The 19118-nt window shown below is 38.4% G+C and overlaps 1 protein-coding gene across 5 annotated transcripts in view; it reads left to right on the top strand.

Annotated features, from left to right (window-relative positions):
- LOC105495600 (dpy-19 like C-mannosyltransferase 3) overlaps window positions 1–19118 on the top strand; it is an 82801-nt gene that overhangs the window by 51680 nt on the left and 12003 nt on the right. For 4 of the 5 annotated variants that reach the window (XM_011765339.2, XM_011765338.3, XM_071085936.1 and 1 more), the window contains 6 exons: window positions 2648–2721; window positions 2899–3057; window positions 7991–8113; window positions 8494–8605; window positions 9355–9411; window positions 13673–13755. In XM_011765339.2, coding sequence (XP_011763641.2) covers window positions 2648–2721; window positions 2899–3057; window positions 7991–8113; window positions 8494–8605; window positions 9355–9411; window positions 13673–13755 — 608 coding nt within the window. The remainder of the gene's footprint in view (window positions 1–2647; window positions 2722–2898; window positions 3058–7990; window positions 8114–8493; window positions 8606–9354; window positions 9412–13672; window positions 13756–19118) is intronic. The other variant, XM_011765342.3, reaches the window with a different exon arrangement.

The following is a 19118-nucleotide window of genomic DNA, read 5'->3' on the forward strand; positions in this document are numbered from 1 at the left end:
TTTAAAAGCTTAAAAAGCATTAAACAAATATTTCCCTAAATTTAAATTTTTTTATTTTTAGTACCATAATATACACATAGCTTTCTGTACTGTGGTACTTAAAGAAAAAAGACATGATTTTTATTGAGTTCAGTTAATAAGTAAACTGGCCTTACTATCTACTTTCTGCTAGAAAGAAGAGTTAAGCTCATTTTTCCCAACATTTAACTGACTTATATGTAACATGCCTAACGGAACAACTCATTTAGTAACGTAGGCATCCATTGGTTTTATGTCCAGTAGGTGCTTTGCTAAGATTTTTACATCGCCCCAGGGGCTCTGCTTAGTTTAACATACTTTTTAAATGTTTTTATTGGCTTTTTAATTTTTTTTCAGGGTAGGCTTTATTAAAGGTATAGTTCTTGGACCTTGATGTCCCATTTGTTTTTATGCTAGAGCAAAACTACATTGATTTCTTCAGATAATTTTGCCTGTCCTAGAAGGTTGGTCTCAGGATAGGAGGCATCTGCAAAACAAGCTCCTTTTCCACAAGAGAACTGTGGTCCTTGTTCACATCTGTTGACTATCAAAGAAAAACAGAGTCTTCACTCAGCCAGTCACTACGTCACTGTGTTCTTTTTTTTGTTTTGTTTTGTTTTTTTGGACAGGATCTCTCACCCAGACTGGAATGCACTGGTGTGGTCACGGCTCACTGCACCCTCGATCTCCTGGGCTTAGGTGTCCTCCCACCTCAGCCTCCTGAGTAGCTGGGACTATAGATGCATATCACCACGCTAATTTTTGTATTTTTTGTAGAGACAAGGTTTTGTTGTGTTGTCCAGGCTGGTCTTAAACTCCTAGGCTCAAGCAGTCCACCTGCCTTGGCCTCCCAAAGGATTATAGGCGTGAGCCACCATGCTCGGCTGTCAGTATGTTCTTAAACTCCATACAGTCCAGTACTTGTCAATAATTTATTTTTAAATTTCTACTTTTGTTTCTGTTTTTGTTTTTTTGAGACGGGATCTCACTGTGCCACCCAGACTGGAGTACAGTGGCACGATCTTGGTTCATGGCAGTCTTGACCTCCTGGGCTCAAGCAGTCATTCCACTTCAGCCTGAGTAGCGGGGACTACAGGTGTGTGCCACCACACCTGGCTAATTTTCACAATTTTTGTACAGATGGGATCTTGCCATGTTTCCCAGGCCGGTCTCAAACACCTGGGCTCAAGGTATCCCCCAACTTCAGCCTCCCACAGTGCTAGGATTACAGACACGAGCCGCTGCACTCAGCCAAAAGCTTTTTTTTGAGTTGATGAATACCCCATTTATCCTGGTGGGATTATTACACACTATATGCTTGTAAAAAAATATTCATATACTCCATAAATGCATACATCTACTATGTGCCCACAAAAATTAAAAAGCTTATTCAAAGCCAGGTATGGTGGCTTATGCCTGTAATTCCAACATTTTAGGAGGCTAAGGTGGGAGGATCGCCTAAGGCTAGCTAGGAGTTCAAAACCATCCTGGGAAACATAGCAAAACCTAAACTCTACTAAAAAATTTTTTTTCAAAAAAAGCTTATTTGAGTGGAACTGCTAGCATTTCTGGGAAAGTGGCCAAAAGATACACAATTCTTCCATTGACCCACTATACATATTCAGTGACCTGTTCTTGGATTAAATCAGTAAAGAGCTGCATCCCTGGACCACCATTTTTTGAATCCCCAAAGAATAACATCTGTTGAATTGCACTTGATGTCTTGTCAGTGACCTACAACAAGAGGAAGTAGAGAAACTTTTCCTTGAAAGTCCTTGCTGTTTTTGCTGTACCCATGGGAAAAATTTATTTTGAGTCTCAGTTCTAGGACTGTTACGATCTCTTCTGAGCAACTGTTTTGTTTTACTCTTATAAACCTGTGAGTAACATAAATATATTGACCTACCTCTTTGCATTTGCTGCTGGAATGCAAAAGACCAGATTTGTGGCTCATCTCTAATGAATATATTGTGTGTACTGAACTCAGTTGTGGCTTCATGTTTTTTCCCTATCTTCATTTTTCTTCGAATAGAATTTCTTCACCATTTGTGTTATTATATATGGATTTTTAAGCCACAAATTTAAAATAGAATTATATGAGTTAAAATTGTAATCACTAATGATGAACACTCATATTTGTCTGTCCACCCCTTGAGGGTTACAACTGTCTTGAATTGTCTTTGAGTGAATAAGTCTTGGATCGATTATATCTGCAGACCAAAAGCCCCAAAGTCAGACAGGCCTTGTGGGTGGTGTATCTATTTGAGGTTTCAGATCATCGTCTTGTCAGTTTTCTGGTCTGAAAACTTACGCTCACTATGCCTCAGCCTTCTCCCTCTCCCTGAAACCAAAAAATCTCATCTTTTACCTATTTTGCATATTTAACTTATGTATAAGATGTTTTTTGAATAAAGGATTATGCTAAAATGGGGAGTGGGGATTGGAAGGAGTTTGGAAGTCCCTGCTTTGGAATTCCTCAGTTCTGAGAACTACTGTAAGCATTTACTGATTTTATACACCCACACGCTCCTATGAAATTGGACACTGAATATATAAATTCAATGGGAAATTATCAGGAAACTATGCCTAAAGGACTAATAGCAATTTTTGTTTTCTCTTTCCTCGATAGAAAATTCTTAACCTGAAGTCAGATGAACACATATTTAAATTTCTGAAGGCAAAATTTGGGCTTGGAGCAACAAGGTATAACTGAATTGAAAATCTATGTTTGCTATTTTCTGTTGAATCAGCAGGGACTTTAAAACTTAAGTTGTCATTATGCCTTCACCTATTAATTACAGACTCCCTTTGAGGAAAGATGTAATGTCATTTCTTTGTCTTGTATTGAATTTAATACTTTGCTTTCCATTTGTTCCCTAGGGATTTTGATGCAAATCTCTATCTGTGTGAAGAAGCTTTTGGCCTCCTGCCTTTTAATACATTTGGAAGGCTTTCAGACACTCTGCTTTTTTATGCTTACATATTTGTTCTGTCCATCACAGTGACTGTAGCATTCGTTGTTGCCTTTCATAATCTCAGGTATGGTATATTTCAGAAATCTAATGCTCTCCTATTAATGAACTTGTTCCATGTTGCAGAAAAATTGCACAGTTGAAAGTCAGAATATCAGACACGGAACAGAGTAATAGTATTCATCTTAAAGGGGGAACATACCTCTTTTACAGTGGACTACACTCCCAGTAGTTAAGAGACAACAGAGTAACGATCAGATTGCATACGGTCTGGGCCTAAGTCTTGGCCTGCACACTTGGGGACAAAGTGATCCTTGAGTCAGTTACATAACCTTTCGATATGTCCATTTCCTTATCTTTAGAATGGGAAGACTAAGAGTACTTAACTCTACAGGGTATTTGAGAAATAAGTAAGTCAGAACAACATAAAGCACTTAAAATAGTGTCTGGTGCCTAGACTTTGGCAGGTACAAGCCATCATGAACTGGTTTCATTATCACTGTTGACTCATAAGACTCTGTTGTGTTGCCATCATTAGCATCTGTGTTTTTCTCCCTTCCACCTGTAGCTGCTTTTTTGTATTCCTCTTGAAATGTAAGAGTTGATTAATTATTGCTCATTTGTTTTCTTGCATCTTGCTTCAGGGCTGATAATATTGGAGTGGACCATAATTATTAGTATCTACTGAAAGTTTTGAGTAATAACTGCTAGTTTTAAAAAACTTAGCATGTCTACTAATCTACTGAAAGAAAAAAATCAAGAGTATAAAGGCTTTTTAAAAACTTGTAAGAATATCTACCCATCAAGCTGCTGGGGGATTTGCATTGACTGTTCGTGTTAAAGAAAATTAAGTGTAAGAAGTTGAAGCTACTGTCATTTGTGAAAACTTAATGAAGCTCAGGAGGAAGCCCTTTTTCTGTAGTTACCTTGCCAATTAAGATGCTGGTGAACTGTGATTCACAGCCACGAAAGAACTGTCATTAAAATGAGTCCAGAGCAGTTGAGAGGTTTTATGATTATTAAGAATGAAGCAACATTGAACCATGAAAATATTTCATTGACCATAAACTATTTTACTATCTTTCAGAAGTGTTCTTTTTTATACCTAACCCAAGATAAAATTGAGCCCTGTGAAAATAGATGGAAGTTATTCTGGACAGTGTGATTTAATATTATTCCAGACATACCAAGTGTCGACAGGACTCTAGACTGCATACAAAGCAGGAAGTTCAGTGGGCCTGCAGTATCTTGGTGAAAATATCTGCCATGCCCTGTGTGAATCTGTGAGCCATCTCTGGAGGCTGATTTGGTATATGATCATAGATAAAATATTTTAGAGCATCTTCATCTACCAGATAGGGGTATTAGGATTTTATTAGAGGAAAAGCACTACATTAAAGTAATTAAAGAATCATAGTACAGTCACGTGTCACTTAACAAGGGGGATATGTTCTGAGAAATGCATATTAGGTGATTTTATCATTGTGTGAATATCATAGAGTGTACTTACACAAACATAGATAGTATGGCCTACTGCACACCTAGGCTATATGTTATAACCTACTGCATCTAGGCTACGAACCTGGACAGCAAGTTACTATGTTAAATACTGTAGGCAGTTGTAACACAATGGTAAGTATTTGTGTAACTAAATATATCTAAACATAGAACAGGTACAGTAAAAATACAAAGGCCAGGTATGGTGGCTCACGCCTATAATCCCAGTGCTTTGGGAGACTGAGAAGGATTGCTTAAGGCCAGGAGTTCTAGACCAGCCTGGGCAACATAGCAAGACCCCATCTCTACAAAAAAGAAAAGAAAAATTAGCCAGACATGATGTGTGCAAACTGTAGTGCCAACAAGTCGGGAGGCTGAGGTGGGAGGATCACTTGAGCCCAGGCATTTAAGGTTTCAGTGAACTATAATTGCACCATTGCACTCTAGCCTGGATAATAGAGGGAGACCCTATCTCTATTAAAAAAATACTGTATAAAAGATTAAAAATTATATACCTATATAAGGCATCTTTCATAAATGGAGCTTGCAGGACTGGAAGTTTCTTTGTGTGAGCCTGTGAGTGAATGTGAAGGCCTGGGACGTTACCATACACTATTGTAGACTTTGTAAACACTGTGCACTTAGGCTATAGTAAATCTATTTAAGAAACAAAGTGACTATGCTATGACATTATGATGGCTATGATGTCACTAGGCAATAGGAATTTTTCAGCTCCATTATCATTTTACGAGTCCACTGTGGTACGTGTCATCTGTTGCTGGCCGAAATGTTGTTATGTGGCACGTGACTACGTCCAAATGTGAATTAACTTTTAAATAAGGGCCTTTTGTCAGTGCCAAGTTTTTAAAGTATTGCTACCTTTTTAGTACTAGGAAGGATGATACTATGACTTGCTTTGTTTTGTTTGTGTTTGAGATGCTCTCACTCTTGCCTGGGCTGGAGTGCAGTGGTGCAATCTCATCTCACTGCAACCTCTGCCTTCTGGGTTCAGGCAATTCTCCTGCCTCAGCCTCCTAAGTAGCTGGGATTATAGGCACGCACAACCACCTCTAGCTAATTTTTGCATTTTTAATAGAAATGGGGTTTCACCATGTTAGCCAGGCTGGTGTTGAACTCCTGACCTCAAGTGATCTGCCTGCCTCGGCCTCCCAAAGTGTTGGGGTGACAGGCATGAGCCACTGCACCCTGCCAGATACTGTAACTTTTATGCAGCACATCTGCATTAGTGTGAGAGGTACATCTGCATTAGTGTGAGAGGTATATCTGCATTAGTGTGAGAGGTACATCTGCATGAGTGTGAGAGGTACATCTGCATGAGTGTGAGAGGCACATCTGCATGAGTGTGAGAGGCACATCTGCATTAGTGTGAGAGGCACATCTGCATTAGTGTGAGGCACATCTGCATTAGTGTGAGAGGCACATCTGCATTAGTGGGAGAGGCACATCTGCATTAGTGGGAGAGGCACATCTGAAAGGGGCACAGCGTTCTGTGTTCATGGAATTAATCAGAGGTTTCCAGTTTGGCTGGGTTATTGGGGAGGTGCTGAGGACTTCTCTTAGGTATCTAGAGAGGATAAGAGCACATACTCTCCTTGTCTGTTTTATTTTTATTTACTTTTCACACCTTGCCCTGTTTATGGATATTCTCCTTGTTTAGAGCATCCTTTTTGTACCAATAGAGAAACCAGTGTTTGGGTTGTAATATTTCCTTTAAGATTCCAGTGATGAATTACCAAATGGTGAGAACAGCCTTAGAATATCGTTTTAATTTTCCTGTGTATCTGTGGTAGGAAAAAAAGGATTTCTGGGAAATAAAAAAGGTCAGGTCTTTAGTTACATAGAGAAGCATCACAGGTGCCCATTTCTATTGGGTATGTATGAAGGGATCAGTAGACCTTCATGAAAGTTTCATCTTTAACTAGTAGCCTTTACTGTTGTTTTCTTTTTCCCTCGACAACAAATTGTGCAACATCTAAACACTGATCAGTCTTAACATCACTGAAGTGGAGACAGCCAGGCAATGTGTGCTTCCCAGTGTAATGCGATGTGGAGTAGAGCTGTCCCGCTTTCTGTGGGAATATGTTTCAAGTCCCTCAGTGGATGCCTGAAACTTTGGATGGTTTCAGACCCTCTGTGTACTATGTTTTTTTCCCATACATACATCCCTGTGATAAAGTTTCATTTATAAATTAACCATGGTAAGGGATTAACAATAATCATAAAATACAACAATCAATAGCAACATGCCAGCATCACTTCTCTTGCACTTTGGGGTGTTAATTAAGTAAAATAAGGGCTGCTTGAACACAAACAATACAGGGACATTTAAATGTATCTTACTTTATTAGTAGTTTAGTAGCTGAATGTATCTGCTTGTCTGTCTCAGGTGAGTGGGTAGAGTATACAGCGTGGAAACACAGGAGCAAGGGATGATGATCTGTGTCTCAGGTGGGACAGACAAAGGTGGAGAGATTTCATCATGCAACATAGAATAACGTGTAATTCAGCACTGAATAGTTTATTTCTTGAATTTTCCATTTAATATTTTCGGACAGCAGTTTCCTCAGTAACAAACCACTGAAAGTGAATCCACAGATGAGAGGGGACTACCGTGCATCATAACCCCGTGAAGTGTTCTTGCCAAAACACTGAACTTGTGTCTAATAAACCTCTAGATCTAATTACGAGTTTACAAAAAGCATGAAGTGTATAACCACCCCTGTGAGGCACACCTGGGAGACGGGAACAGCGTCAGGACGTGTGTTCCGTGTTCTTCCCCAAACAAATGGCCTGCTTTTTAAAAAAAGGAGATACTTTTATAGATCAAAAGATATTTAAAGAGATGTGTTAGTGAAATGCAACGTGCAGTTCTTAGTTCCTGATTCAGAGAAACCTGAAAAAAGCAGTTGATGCAAACAGGGAAAATAGAACATGAACTGGGTATTAGATGATGATAAGGAATTAATGTTACTTTTATTGGGTGTAATAATTTTAATGTAGCTGTGTTTGATAAAAGTCATCTTTTGGATATCAGGAGGTATTGGTAGGTTAAAAATGTGATTTTTGAGGGTTCATAAAAAACTGAATTCCAAGTTAATGGATGTGTTTTTTGCTTTTATTTGTAAAAATTTGAAAAATACTCATAACTGGTAAAACATCTTTTAAAGATCTCTTTCAGTTTCAGAGATTCCAAAAAAATTTGGTTTTTTTTTTGCATTCTCTTTTTTAAAGAATTGAAGCACTTTAAATTTTTACTTCAAAGATGCTGTGAAATTTCAGTTTTTCTCATTATTAATGCATTTATATTGTTATACTTTTAGCCTCATAAATTCAAAATTGATCATTGCAAATTCATTTCATCTTATGGAAATAATCAAATCTGAATATATAGAGGCATACATTTCTTGTGTCTTCTTCTTTTAAAAAGATCTAACTAAAATTATGTTTCCAGCTCAAATTTTGTATGTTGCTGTTTTACTCAGTGATTCTACAAGTCAACAATCCGTGGGTAAAATGGAAAAAGGCACAGTTAACCTGAAACCAGAAACTGCCTACAACTTAATACATACCATTCTGTTTGGATTCTTGGCATTGAGTACAATGAGGTATTTTTCTTACCTGTTTGTTTACTTTTTAATTTGACCACTCTTGATGTTACTTAGCAATATAATGTGGAAAGTGACAGTCATCTTCATTAATAATCATGGTTCCCATAAAATCATCCTTATATACTATCTTCTCTCAGTATAAAATATTCATCATCAGTTTTTACAATTAATTACAAACATGCCTCTACGTTTTACTCAAAACATAGTCCTCAAAAGGCAGTGGAGTTAAACAATGAACCCTTCGGCAAATGGCATCTGCATAGTTTTAAGTAAGATTTTGCCGTCATAGACTGTAAAGCTGCCTTTGTAGGTATCTCAGAATCCAGGTTTATATACAACTAGTACTTCCTGACTTGCGCCTGTGTCTATTCTTGCAGAATGAAGTACCTCTGGACGTCACACATGTGCGTGTTCGCATCATTCGGCCTATGTAGCCCCGAAATATGGGAGTTACTTCTGAAGTCAGTCCATCTTTATAACCCAAAGAGGGTCAGTGTCATCCCTTTTTCCATCTCCTTTTGTGACTTGTAGTATTTCTTTCATACCACTTTTTTTTGTTTGTTTTTCAGTAGCAGTGAGATAAAATGGATACTGAAATTGAAGCTAAAAATACATAATTGATATATTAAGATTTTATAGGGAATTATTTTAAAATAATTTTATTTTTAAAAATTACTTCTTTTTTCTCAGACTGTAAGTTAGATATATTCATTATACAGAATTTGGAAATACAAAAAAAGCACAAAAGGGGAATTAAAATTACCAATACACCCCTTGTCCGGAATTATAACTGTTATTATTATAATGTATTTTCATAAAGATAATTATTAATACATGTATGACCATTTCTCAATAGCCTATAAATGCAGTTTTCAATTGTTCTACTCCATAAATTCACTAGGTGGCAATATGGTAGAAGCTGCAGATATCTTACAAATGATTAGAATCCTCATATCGACTCAGTTATTCTGCATATTGGAGACTTGTGCTCCATTAAATTATATTTCTGGTATTTTTTTAAGTCATATATTTACAAAGCAAAACTGTAAGTCAAAAGTGTTTTAAAAGCTGGGCACAGTGGCTCACTCCTATAATCCTAGCTGCTCAGGAGGCTGAAACAGGAAGATCACTTGAGCCCAAGAATTCCAGGCCAGGCTAGGCAACATAGCACAATCCTGTCTCTCAAAAAAGAAAAAGTTCAAAATACTTGTAATCTAAATAATGTCTTTCTTACATAGATATGTATAATGCGATATTCAGTACCGATATTAATACTGCTGTATCTATGCTATAAGGTAAGACTGATTTTCCTCATTCTTGTCATTCATTTATTTAGCAAAATAATTGCTTTGATTCAGTGTATTTTTTGTATTATTTGGCAAATAGAGTGGTTTGTGGAGGTTATAAATACCTCCTTAGCTTCTTACTGCAGGTGACATTGATTGGAAAACGGATCTTTTTCCCAAATAGTTTTAACAAGTAAAAACATGATAGCAAAAACTACTATAGCATTTAATAATTCTAATTAATTTTGGTTTAGACTATTAATATTCAGCTGATGCAAATTCTGAAAATAAGGTGTTTTCAGGCTATTTTGAAATGAAAGTAGAAAAATTATTTTCCCGTTACCTGATTTATATAGACTAAGAGATTTTTAAATGTATCTTACTTTAAGCTCCATATTTTGTTAGATGCTTATCTTCATAAGAGAATTAGACACATAAATAAATAGTGTCTAAGGCTAGGCTTTTTTAAATCTGTTCTTCAGTATCAATAGGAAGTATTTGAATTTTTCATATTCTCATTTGACTAGTTTCTGAAACAGCATGAACTGCCCTTTAATTCAGATATTATCAGAGACAATGATCATTGGTCAGGTTGACTGTGGCTTTTTGTCACATCTTTGACACTGACAGTGTTGAATCATTCCCAGGGCAGATAGCACAGACTGTTTTACCCAATTGAGCTTCTGACCTCTCTTTTTAAAAAACTTAACATAGTAAGTTTAGATTTTTTTTCCTTTAAGTTTTACTTTGAGTTAGAATGACGGATTTCAGACTCTACCGTGTAGAGCTGTTCTCTGATTCGGGAGGGTGGCTAAAAGCAGGGCTGATGGGGCCTCCCACAGAGAGGATCAGCTAGAGCAGCGCAGCTTTGGGGTTTATTTGCTTATATTTTCATGTAGGATTTTGTGAACCAAAGGTTTCAGGCTAAAGAAAATATTGCTAAATACTATATTGTAAATATTTCAAAGAAATGTGTTCTGTCATGAGCCTATCAAAACATTTACCATTAGCAAAACTCTGTGCTAACTCCTGGATATTAAAAAAAACACAAATAGATTTATGCCTCCCCGCCTCTGGGAATTTTATTGCTCTAATGTAAATAACTGAAACTCATTAAAAACATCTTGACACCAACAATTAAGGATTAAACAGTATATGTTACTGAGGAGTCCAGTCAGTTTACCTTTCTTTACACAATGATGCTGAGGATTAAAGCACACTCCTCACAGAAAAGATAAAGCCCATGAATGTTTTTCTCACCACTGAAGCTGTACCAGACAATAATCATCTTTCACACTGCCCGTGTGCATGTAGGTTCAGTTCTTTTATGTCTCAGCTATCTATTGAAATTTTACGGATTTTTTTTTTTTTTTTTTTTTTTTTTTTTTTTTGCTGTTTGAGGACTGAAGTTGTTTGTTTGTAATAAAATTGAAGAAGGACATTGTATAAGAAGTAAACTGTCGTAGGGAGTGCTGACTCTTGAAGCATGGTCCTCAGATAAACAGCATCAGCATCTCTTGGGATCCTGTAAACATGCATGTGTTTGGGTCCCACTCCAGACCTACCGAGTCAGAAGCGTGGGAGTCCAGTACAGAAATAGGCACTTAACCAGCCCCCCAAGTTTAAGAACCCCCTGCTGTAGCGTTTACAGGGTTTCTTAGCAGTGGCACGTTGACACTTGGGCCAGAGAATTCTTTGCCGCCTGGGGCGGGGGCGGTCCTGTGTGCTGTAGGCTGCTCTGCGGCACCTTCACCCTCTGCCCGCTCATTGAAGCACCTCTCCCCTGGCTGCAACAACCAGAAATGTCACCAGACGTTGCCAAACACCCTGGGACTAGGGCTGGGGGCACAATCTCTCCTCTCACTCCTCTTGAAAACTACTGCTGTAGAAGAACCAGGACGGCTAAAGAAGCCATCATCTCCAGGAAATCCTTCCAGGTTTTCCCTGAATGAGGGAGTTAGTATCCTAAGGAATCCTCCAAAAGACTGTTGGCCTAGCCTCTTGATACAGGACTTCAGGAGAAATCCTAATGCATTCCACTTTCACTGTGTAAAATAGTTCAGATATTTCATCTCCACAAAACATATATAAAATCACAGAGAAAATAATGATGTTATGGGTATGAGGGGTTACCCTGAAACTGAATCTGTTTTCCAACTATTCCAACTCTTACAGACTTACCTGTAAGTAACGTGAATTCATGTTTCAAAGCCTGATTTCAGTTTTACATTGCAATTGTAATTAGGGTTTCAAAATTTCTTGTTTATACTACCAATTTTACTGTATCTCTCTTTAGGATAAGCCTATTAAAAGGAAAAAAGCATGTACTAGCCTCCACTCTGAAGTCAAGACTTTAGTAAAATTAGTACATTGGTCTTGATTAACTTACTTGGATTGCTGAAATCCCTACTATTGATTGGTAAAAACAGCAGTTAGTTAATTCAGCACTTTCATATGGTTAAAGGAGTTTGCCACAAAATTCTCACTAGCTTTTAACATTTTCAGAATTAGTAACTTTCAAACTAGAAAAATACCTAATATTCATTGAGTTCACAGATTTCAAATATGTTTATGCTGTAAGAATTAGAGCATTTCATTAAAAAGTTGATATTCTATTGGTTATCAAATAAGGAAAAATAGATCATTGAAATATTACAAAGGTATCATTTAATCAGTAATTTTTACTACATCTCTTCCAAAAACTAGAACCAGAAGTCCTGACACCTGATATCCCATCACTAGCAATTTTCCTGATTCACCCACCCAGGAGACAAGATTTGAATGAGCAGTAAAAATGGCCAAAGATGAGATGACCAAAAAAAAAGTGATAGGTCTCAAACACAGCCAGAGATCAATCAGGTGCTGCTTTAATTCTACTAGTGGTTCTTAAATAAAAGTATTCTATTTTCTATGTCAGTGGAGCATACATACGTTGTCACTGGTGGTCTGTGCTAATATGTGAAATGAATTCTGCCTTTAACCTTAGGATGTATATAGATATGATCAAGTCTTTTTAGTCAACTGTCATTTGATAAAAACAATTAAGATTTAGTTAATTGTTGAATTAAATGGACTTAAGGTATTAGATAAGTGGGTTATTCAGAGAGTAGTTTTTATATTTTATTTACAAAATCTTAAGTTGACCAGGAGGCACCAAGTGGTATAAATAGAACCAGATGTAGCAGATTGTCCTGGAGAGCCCTACATTTAAAGATTCTTCTCTCTCATTGTACCAGCAATTATATTAATATATGTCAAACCATTTGACCAGATTTCTAGTACAAAAATACAATCATGCTATTATGAAATGAAAAGGGGGCTGGATTTGGAGCCAGGGTCCAGGTTGTAGCTCTGCCACTTGTGACTTGGTCAAGTCAGATACCTCTCTGAGCCGCAGTTTCCACACTTCTAAATGAAAAATAAATCCCAGTGGGTGATGCTGCCTGTTGCATCATCCATGTCATGGGTTATTGTGAGGATATAACAATGCCATATTCTAAAACTTTTTTTTTTTTTTTTTTTTTTTTGAGACGGAGTCTTGCTCTGTCACCCAGGCTGGAGTGCAGTGGCCGGATCTCAGCTCACTGCAAGCTCCACCTCCCGGGTTTACGCCGTTCTCCTGCCTCAGCCTCCCGAGTAGCTGGGACTACAGGCGCCCGCCACCTCGCCCGGCTAGTTTTTTTGTATTTTTTAGTAGAGACGGGGTTTCACCGTGTTAGCCGGGATCGTCTCTCGATCTCCTGGCCTCGTGATCCGCCCGTCTCGGCCTCCCAAAGTGCTGGGATTACAGGCTTGAGCCACCGCGCCCGGCCTATTCTAAAACATTTTTGCAGCCATAAAACGGCTCTGTCTTCTACAGGATACATTCTACTTTTGGGGGTAAATTGCGTGGTATTAGTTAATTACATATTCCTAACGGACTCTGAGCTTTCTCATGGTTGGCATTTTTGTCATGTCAAGATAATGTTTTGTCAGGTATTAACATCACATACAATAGCATTTTTATTGGAGCAAGCTAAAAGGCTCATTTTTTAAAGTTGGCGATACCTCTCATCCTGATTAGCTTCAGATGAAGATAATTTCAGACACTTCCCAGACGCCAGTTCCCTTGCATTAGGAGGGTTGCTGCAGAGGTGAAATAGTTGTATATTCCAGTTGCCATGTTTGTTTAGTTCACACATTATATACAGTTTATCTTTTTTTCATTTAATCTTAGTGATAGTTGTGGGTATAGGGGTGGATTTTGTTTTTGTTTTGTTTTTAATTTCAGTTCTGGCCAGGAATGATGGATGAACTCTCCGAGTTGAGAGAATTCTATGATCCAGATACAGTGGAGCTGATGAACTGGATTAAGTAAGAGGATTTTTTTTAACTTTTAAAATTGTAAGTGCCTTTTAAGAGTCACTATAGACCACATTTGGTTTTGGGGGGTTTTTGTTTGTTTCTGAATCTAATTATGAAGAAACATTCGTCCTTACTAAATTTTTCTTTAAAACTCCATAATTGAAAATAACGTCTTTCTATTCAAGAAATATTCTCTCCAACTGTATCTCATGAAGAAAGGGAAAATACCCATTTGGAGAGGAAAACAATTTCCATAAAGACATTTCAAACCACTGACAGAAATGGCAATAAAAGTTTACTTATAGTATCTGTTGAAACTTAAAACTTTATGTCTCTGCCCATTTTATCTCTATTATTTTCATTTTAATACCATTCTGATTTTCTACTAATGGTGACACTTCAAAGTATTCTTTCTGGCCAGTCACAATGGCTCACGCCTGAAATCCCAGCACTTTGGGGGGCTGAGGTGGGCTTATCACCCGAGGTCAGTAGTTCAAGACTAGCCTGGCCAACATGATGAAACCCCTTCTGTCTCTACCAAAAATACAAAAATTAGCCAGGCAGGCGCCTATAGTCCTAGCTACTCAGGAGGCTGAGGCAGGAAAATCACTTGAACTCGGGAGGGGGAGGTTGCAGTGAGCCGAGATTGCGCTACCACACTTCATCCTGGGCAACAGAGCGAGACACTCTGTCAAAAAAAAAAAAGAAAGGAAAGGAAATATTCTTCCCTCGTTAATTATTTTTAAATTATACTGTAAACTCCAGTTAAGTAGAGGCTCATGCCAGCTCAGTGCAGATTTTATGTTAACTCATCATATTGCCAAAGCTTAGGACCAGAGAAAGTTTTAGATACAAAACCTGGCACCTTCCGTCTTGAATATAATGCTTTAGTGTCCTGTTGGCTCTTATTTCTTCTGGCACTTTGTTGTTTTGCCTCAGCATTCAGCATCTGAATGAAATTTGTGTATTTCAAAGCTTTATTAACAAAACCTGCCTCTCACCAGCAAAAATAAACTTTTCTACCTGGAGCACCATTCCTATGCCCTGGTTCCCTACTTTTAACCAGAAAGCCGTATTCACACGTAAGTAGAGGCTGCGCATCACATGTGGTGCCTTCTGAAAACATTGGCTGGATTGGCTGCATCACTTGGGATGTTAGTGGCCATTTCAGCACCTGCCCATGGCTAACATCAGCCCTGAGTGTCTGCAGAGATGGTCAGTGCTTGATAGCTGAGGCCTTCTAGGGCAACGCGTGGATCTCATAGAGATTTATGTCTAAAACACAACCGTGGCTTTGGTCCTAATATCGGGCTGGGTGTGACTAGATTCAGTCAATATAATTTTTCACATATTTCTAGTGCTGAGAGCAGTAAGCCATGCTTTGTCTTTATTTATTTAATTTTAAATCATGCCAGACAATTACAGAGTAAATAATTCCTTCAGTATTTATTATGTACAGGAAAAGAGAGTTATTCACGTAAAGGAAAGCTAATTTTGCATTAACTATAGTCGGCTGGAAATTTATGGCGTACATCTGAAGTTGAGGCTGATATTTTCTATTTTCAGGACTCTACTGTTGAAATTAATGCTGGAGGACCCCTGCTTTCTGGTAGCATCCTGAAGGTGTTGGGTCTTCCAGATCTCCTTAGATGAGCACCATAAACACCCCAGTCTTTCAGAAATTAATTATAAAGTCATTAAAAATGTATTCTAGCAGAGCCCCGGGTTATCTTTGGCAGTCTTAGACTAGATATATTTATTTGTAGTGCCTTTATTTTTATATTTTTCCCCACAGAAAATTAAAGTAACATTTCTGGCTGTGAAAAATTGTGGATGAGAGATGATTCCAGGTGTAAAGAAGAGAATACAAGTGTCCTATTTCCCTTGTTTGGGAGGTGATGTTCACTCTTCAGACCCTCCTTTTGTTAACAGCTCCTCTCCCTATAGTGCCTTTGTACTAGACATACTCTTTTAGCTTTTTTTTTTTTTCTCAGCAACTGAAGGATTTGCATTGTTCCAAAAAATTTGTTCTATTGTGATCTAGTCTCGGCTTTTTCCCCTAAAATTCTTCAAATCTAAATATTATTTTTGTAAAACCAGCTGCTTGGCATGTTTGCAAAGTAAGCGTAAGTGGTGATGAATGTATGCCAAAATAGGGTCTATGTAGACATCAGATATGTTTGTTTAAATCAACACTCAAATCCACACTGGCCTGTAAGGCGTGGATTCCAAACGCAAGTGACCGCCTTAATATTCTTTTAACCTGCCCTGATTTCTTCTGTTTTTGAGACATAAAATATGACCTTCAAGTTTCACCTCACTGCTTTGATTAGTCACACGGTATCCATGTTATTAGCAAGTATGAATTGTGCTGGAGAAAAGGCTGCGGCCTAAGGACTCTTTCAAATGCATGGGCTGCGTCTGAAAGAGTCCTAAGATGCCTGGCAGAGAACCAGCACTGTCCCTGAGGGCTGCCTCTGTCCTCCCCTGCCTGTCTTCCTGTCTGCCCTGTTCCCAGACAGTCAAAGCAGACACACTCAAATGTCTGTCTTCTGCCCATGCAGTCATCACGGCATCTGTCTGACAGGGGCACAGCCTCCATTATGAGAGGGATGGCTGCCCTTGGGATGAATCACAACTGGAGAAATAGTGGCCTGCAGAAACCCTGGGGACACCTCAAGTGACCCTCCATTTTGGCACACAGCACCCCTTATGTGAAGTGTTGAAAAGAAGCTTATCCGTCCTCTTCATCACTCACATACCTGGAAGTGTCCCGCCGCGTGTCCTTGCTGCTGGGGAAAGCCACACCCCACACGAGGTGTCACTATTGTGCTCCTGGACACAGGGCTTCAGCTCGGAGATTCAGGCTTTCCAAGTATTCTCGGAGGGCTTCTCTGCTTTGAGGGTAAATTGAAAGATGTGGTTGCCTCAGTGGGAGTTGGTTCTTTCTTTTTCAGAGGCTGAAGAGATATCCTCAAGGGAAAACAAAGGGCATTACTCTAGGGGAACACTTAAAATGAGAAGGTTCATACCCAAGGAATTGGATTCCTGTGAAGAGTCTTAAAGCCTTAACTAATTTATAAAGTTATTCCACATCTGAAGTTGTGCACTTGTTAATAGAGTTCAGCAGATGTTCATTGAGCACCAGCTGTGTATGGGCACCGCGTGAAGTGTGTGGATGCAGGTGGCACTCCACTGCAGCTGCCTCTCACTGGAGTAACTGCTGGGCTTCGCCTCAGCACAGTTGCCCTCATTCTTCTCTCCCGGATTCTTACTCTACTCCATTTTAAGATCTTCAGTGGCTTAGCAAGTTCAGTGGGAAAGGTTTTTTTTAGATTTCTAATTTTAATAATAGAAAATGTTTTATGCTTTCCTATCTTTAGCTCCTAAAAGGAGTAGAGATTGAAGTTTCAGAATGAAACCAAGAGTGTTTAGGGATTAAGTTGCTCTTTATTACAAGGATGTTGTGACATTTGACATGTTGTTAAAGTCAGGGCCCCAGACTGCAGTAGCCCCAGCGGCCTTCCCTAAGAGCTGGGAGGCATGTCCAGCCTTCCACACCCCAGCTTTTGTGCATTCACCTGTCTGCTGCTCTCCACACTACACCGATGCATTGCATGCCTTGTTTTCAAGCAGATTTAAATGCATATATTCATATTTACCCTTCTCTCCTGATAAGGTTTCCTGGATACAAAATTAAAAACTTGGAATTTTTTTTTTTTCCTTCTGGTATCTCTTTCAGCAAAAGTCAGGCGGTAGTTTTAAAGGTTTTCTGTGTGATTGGAAAGCACGTTTACCTCAGCAAGGCCGAATGCAACCACAATCTGTGGTTTCCACCTTGTTTTTTTGTGTCCTTGAATGTTTCATTTTTCGTTCCTGAAAATTTTCTTCTGACATTTTGCAAATAAGATAGACAGATCTATAGATGTGCATATTTTGAGGGATGACATTTTAGCTACTTCGCTTTAGGAGATTTTCACTGGAAATAGTCTCTTTCCAGTAATGAAACCTGCGTGTGCAGTATTTTCTCGATGGGTCTGAAAAAATGGACCAACTTTCTTTCACATTTAAGCAAAGCAGAAAGTGAGTGTATATTTTAAATATGATGTAGGCTAAGTTCAGACCTTAAATGCCTATAAGCCTCTTTTCTATTTAATGAATCATTTTATAGTATTTGCGTAATTCTATAAATTTTTGAAGTGTAGATAAAGCAAATGTTCACACATTATATTATAATGCTCAGTTTCCCCATTAGTTCAACAGCAATTAACTTGTTGAAGCTTAGAGCTTCAAAAATAAATGAGATTATTTGTTCAAAATGCCATCAGGTCTTCCTGGAATGACATTTAAATTATATAATGTAAATCCATTTGACCTGTGAGTCCTTGTCATTATTTAGTGACATTTCTTACAGAACAAATTGTGTGCAGGTTGGGCAGCCTGCTATGGAGCTTGGCAGAGAGCTATAAAAACAAATTATCCTTTCATTTTATACATCATTTGTTCAAACATTTGTAAAAATTGCTTTGTTTTTCTATAATAGAGAAATGTCATTCAATGGTTAAAAGCACATTAGCTATTTTAGATACAGACCACAGACTGTATCAGGCAAGAGTGTGTGTGAAGGAAGAGCACCCAGCATTATGTCCATCACTGCGCGTGCTTTCAGCTAAGGACAACGAATCCCTTCTCCCTTTGCCTGCTAAATTTACCACAAAATAGAAAGGACAGTGAATATAAGTATCTTTTTAAGTTTAGAAATGTGTGATTGTTTCTCATTTTGTTCCACTTTGCTTGTAGCTTTTCCTTTGGCATTTGCCTTACGGGTAGAGTGAAGTATTGGAAGTAGCAGTGCTATTTCCCAGGTTTACCACGGAGCTGGCATATCAGACAAGGCCACATGGCACAGAGGAAAGAAGCATCATCCCTACTGTCCTCAGAAGTCAGTCATTTTCAAATAAGTGTTATTTTTTGTTTTATTTTATTCTATTTTATTTTTTAGGCTGAATCTCTGTCACCCAGGCTGTAGTGCAATGGCGTGATCTCGGCTCACTGCAACCTTCACCTTGCAGGTTCAAGCGATTCTCCTGCCTCAGCCTCCCATGCAGCTGGGACTACAGGCAGGCGCCACCACACTTGGCTTATTTGTGTATTTTGGGTAGAGATGGGGTTTCAGCATGTTGGCTAGGCTGGTCTCGAACTCCTGACCTCAAGCAGTCTACCCATCTCAGCCTCCCAAAGTGTTAGGATTACAGGCGTGAGCTGCTACACCCAGCCAGAAGTATTATTTTTAATTCATCTTATAGGCATGAGGATATGTGTATTTTACTGCTTTAAAATAAAGCCACTTCCTCAGTGAAAGAGTATGTTAA

Source organism: Macaca nemestrina, chromosome 20 (assembly GCF_043159975.1).
Source record: "Macaca nemestrina isolate mMacNem1 chromosome 20, mMacNem.hap1, whole genome shotgun sequence".
In the NCBI taxonomy this organism is placed as follows: Eukaryota; Metazoa; Chordata; class Mammalia; order Primates; family Cercopithecidae; genus Macaca; species Macaca nemestrina.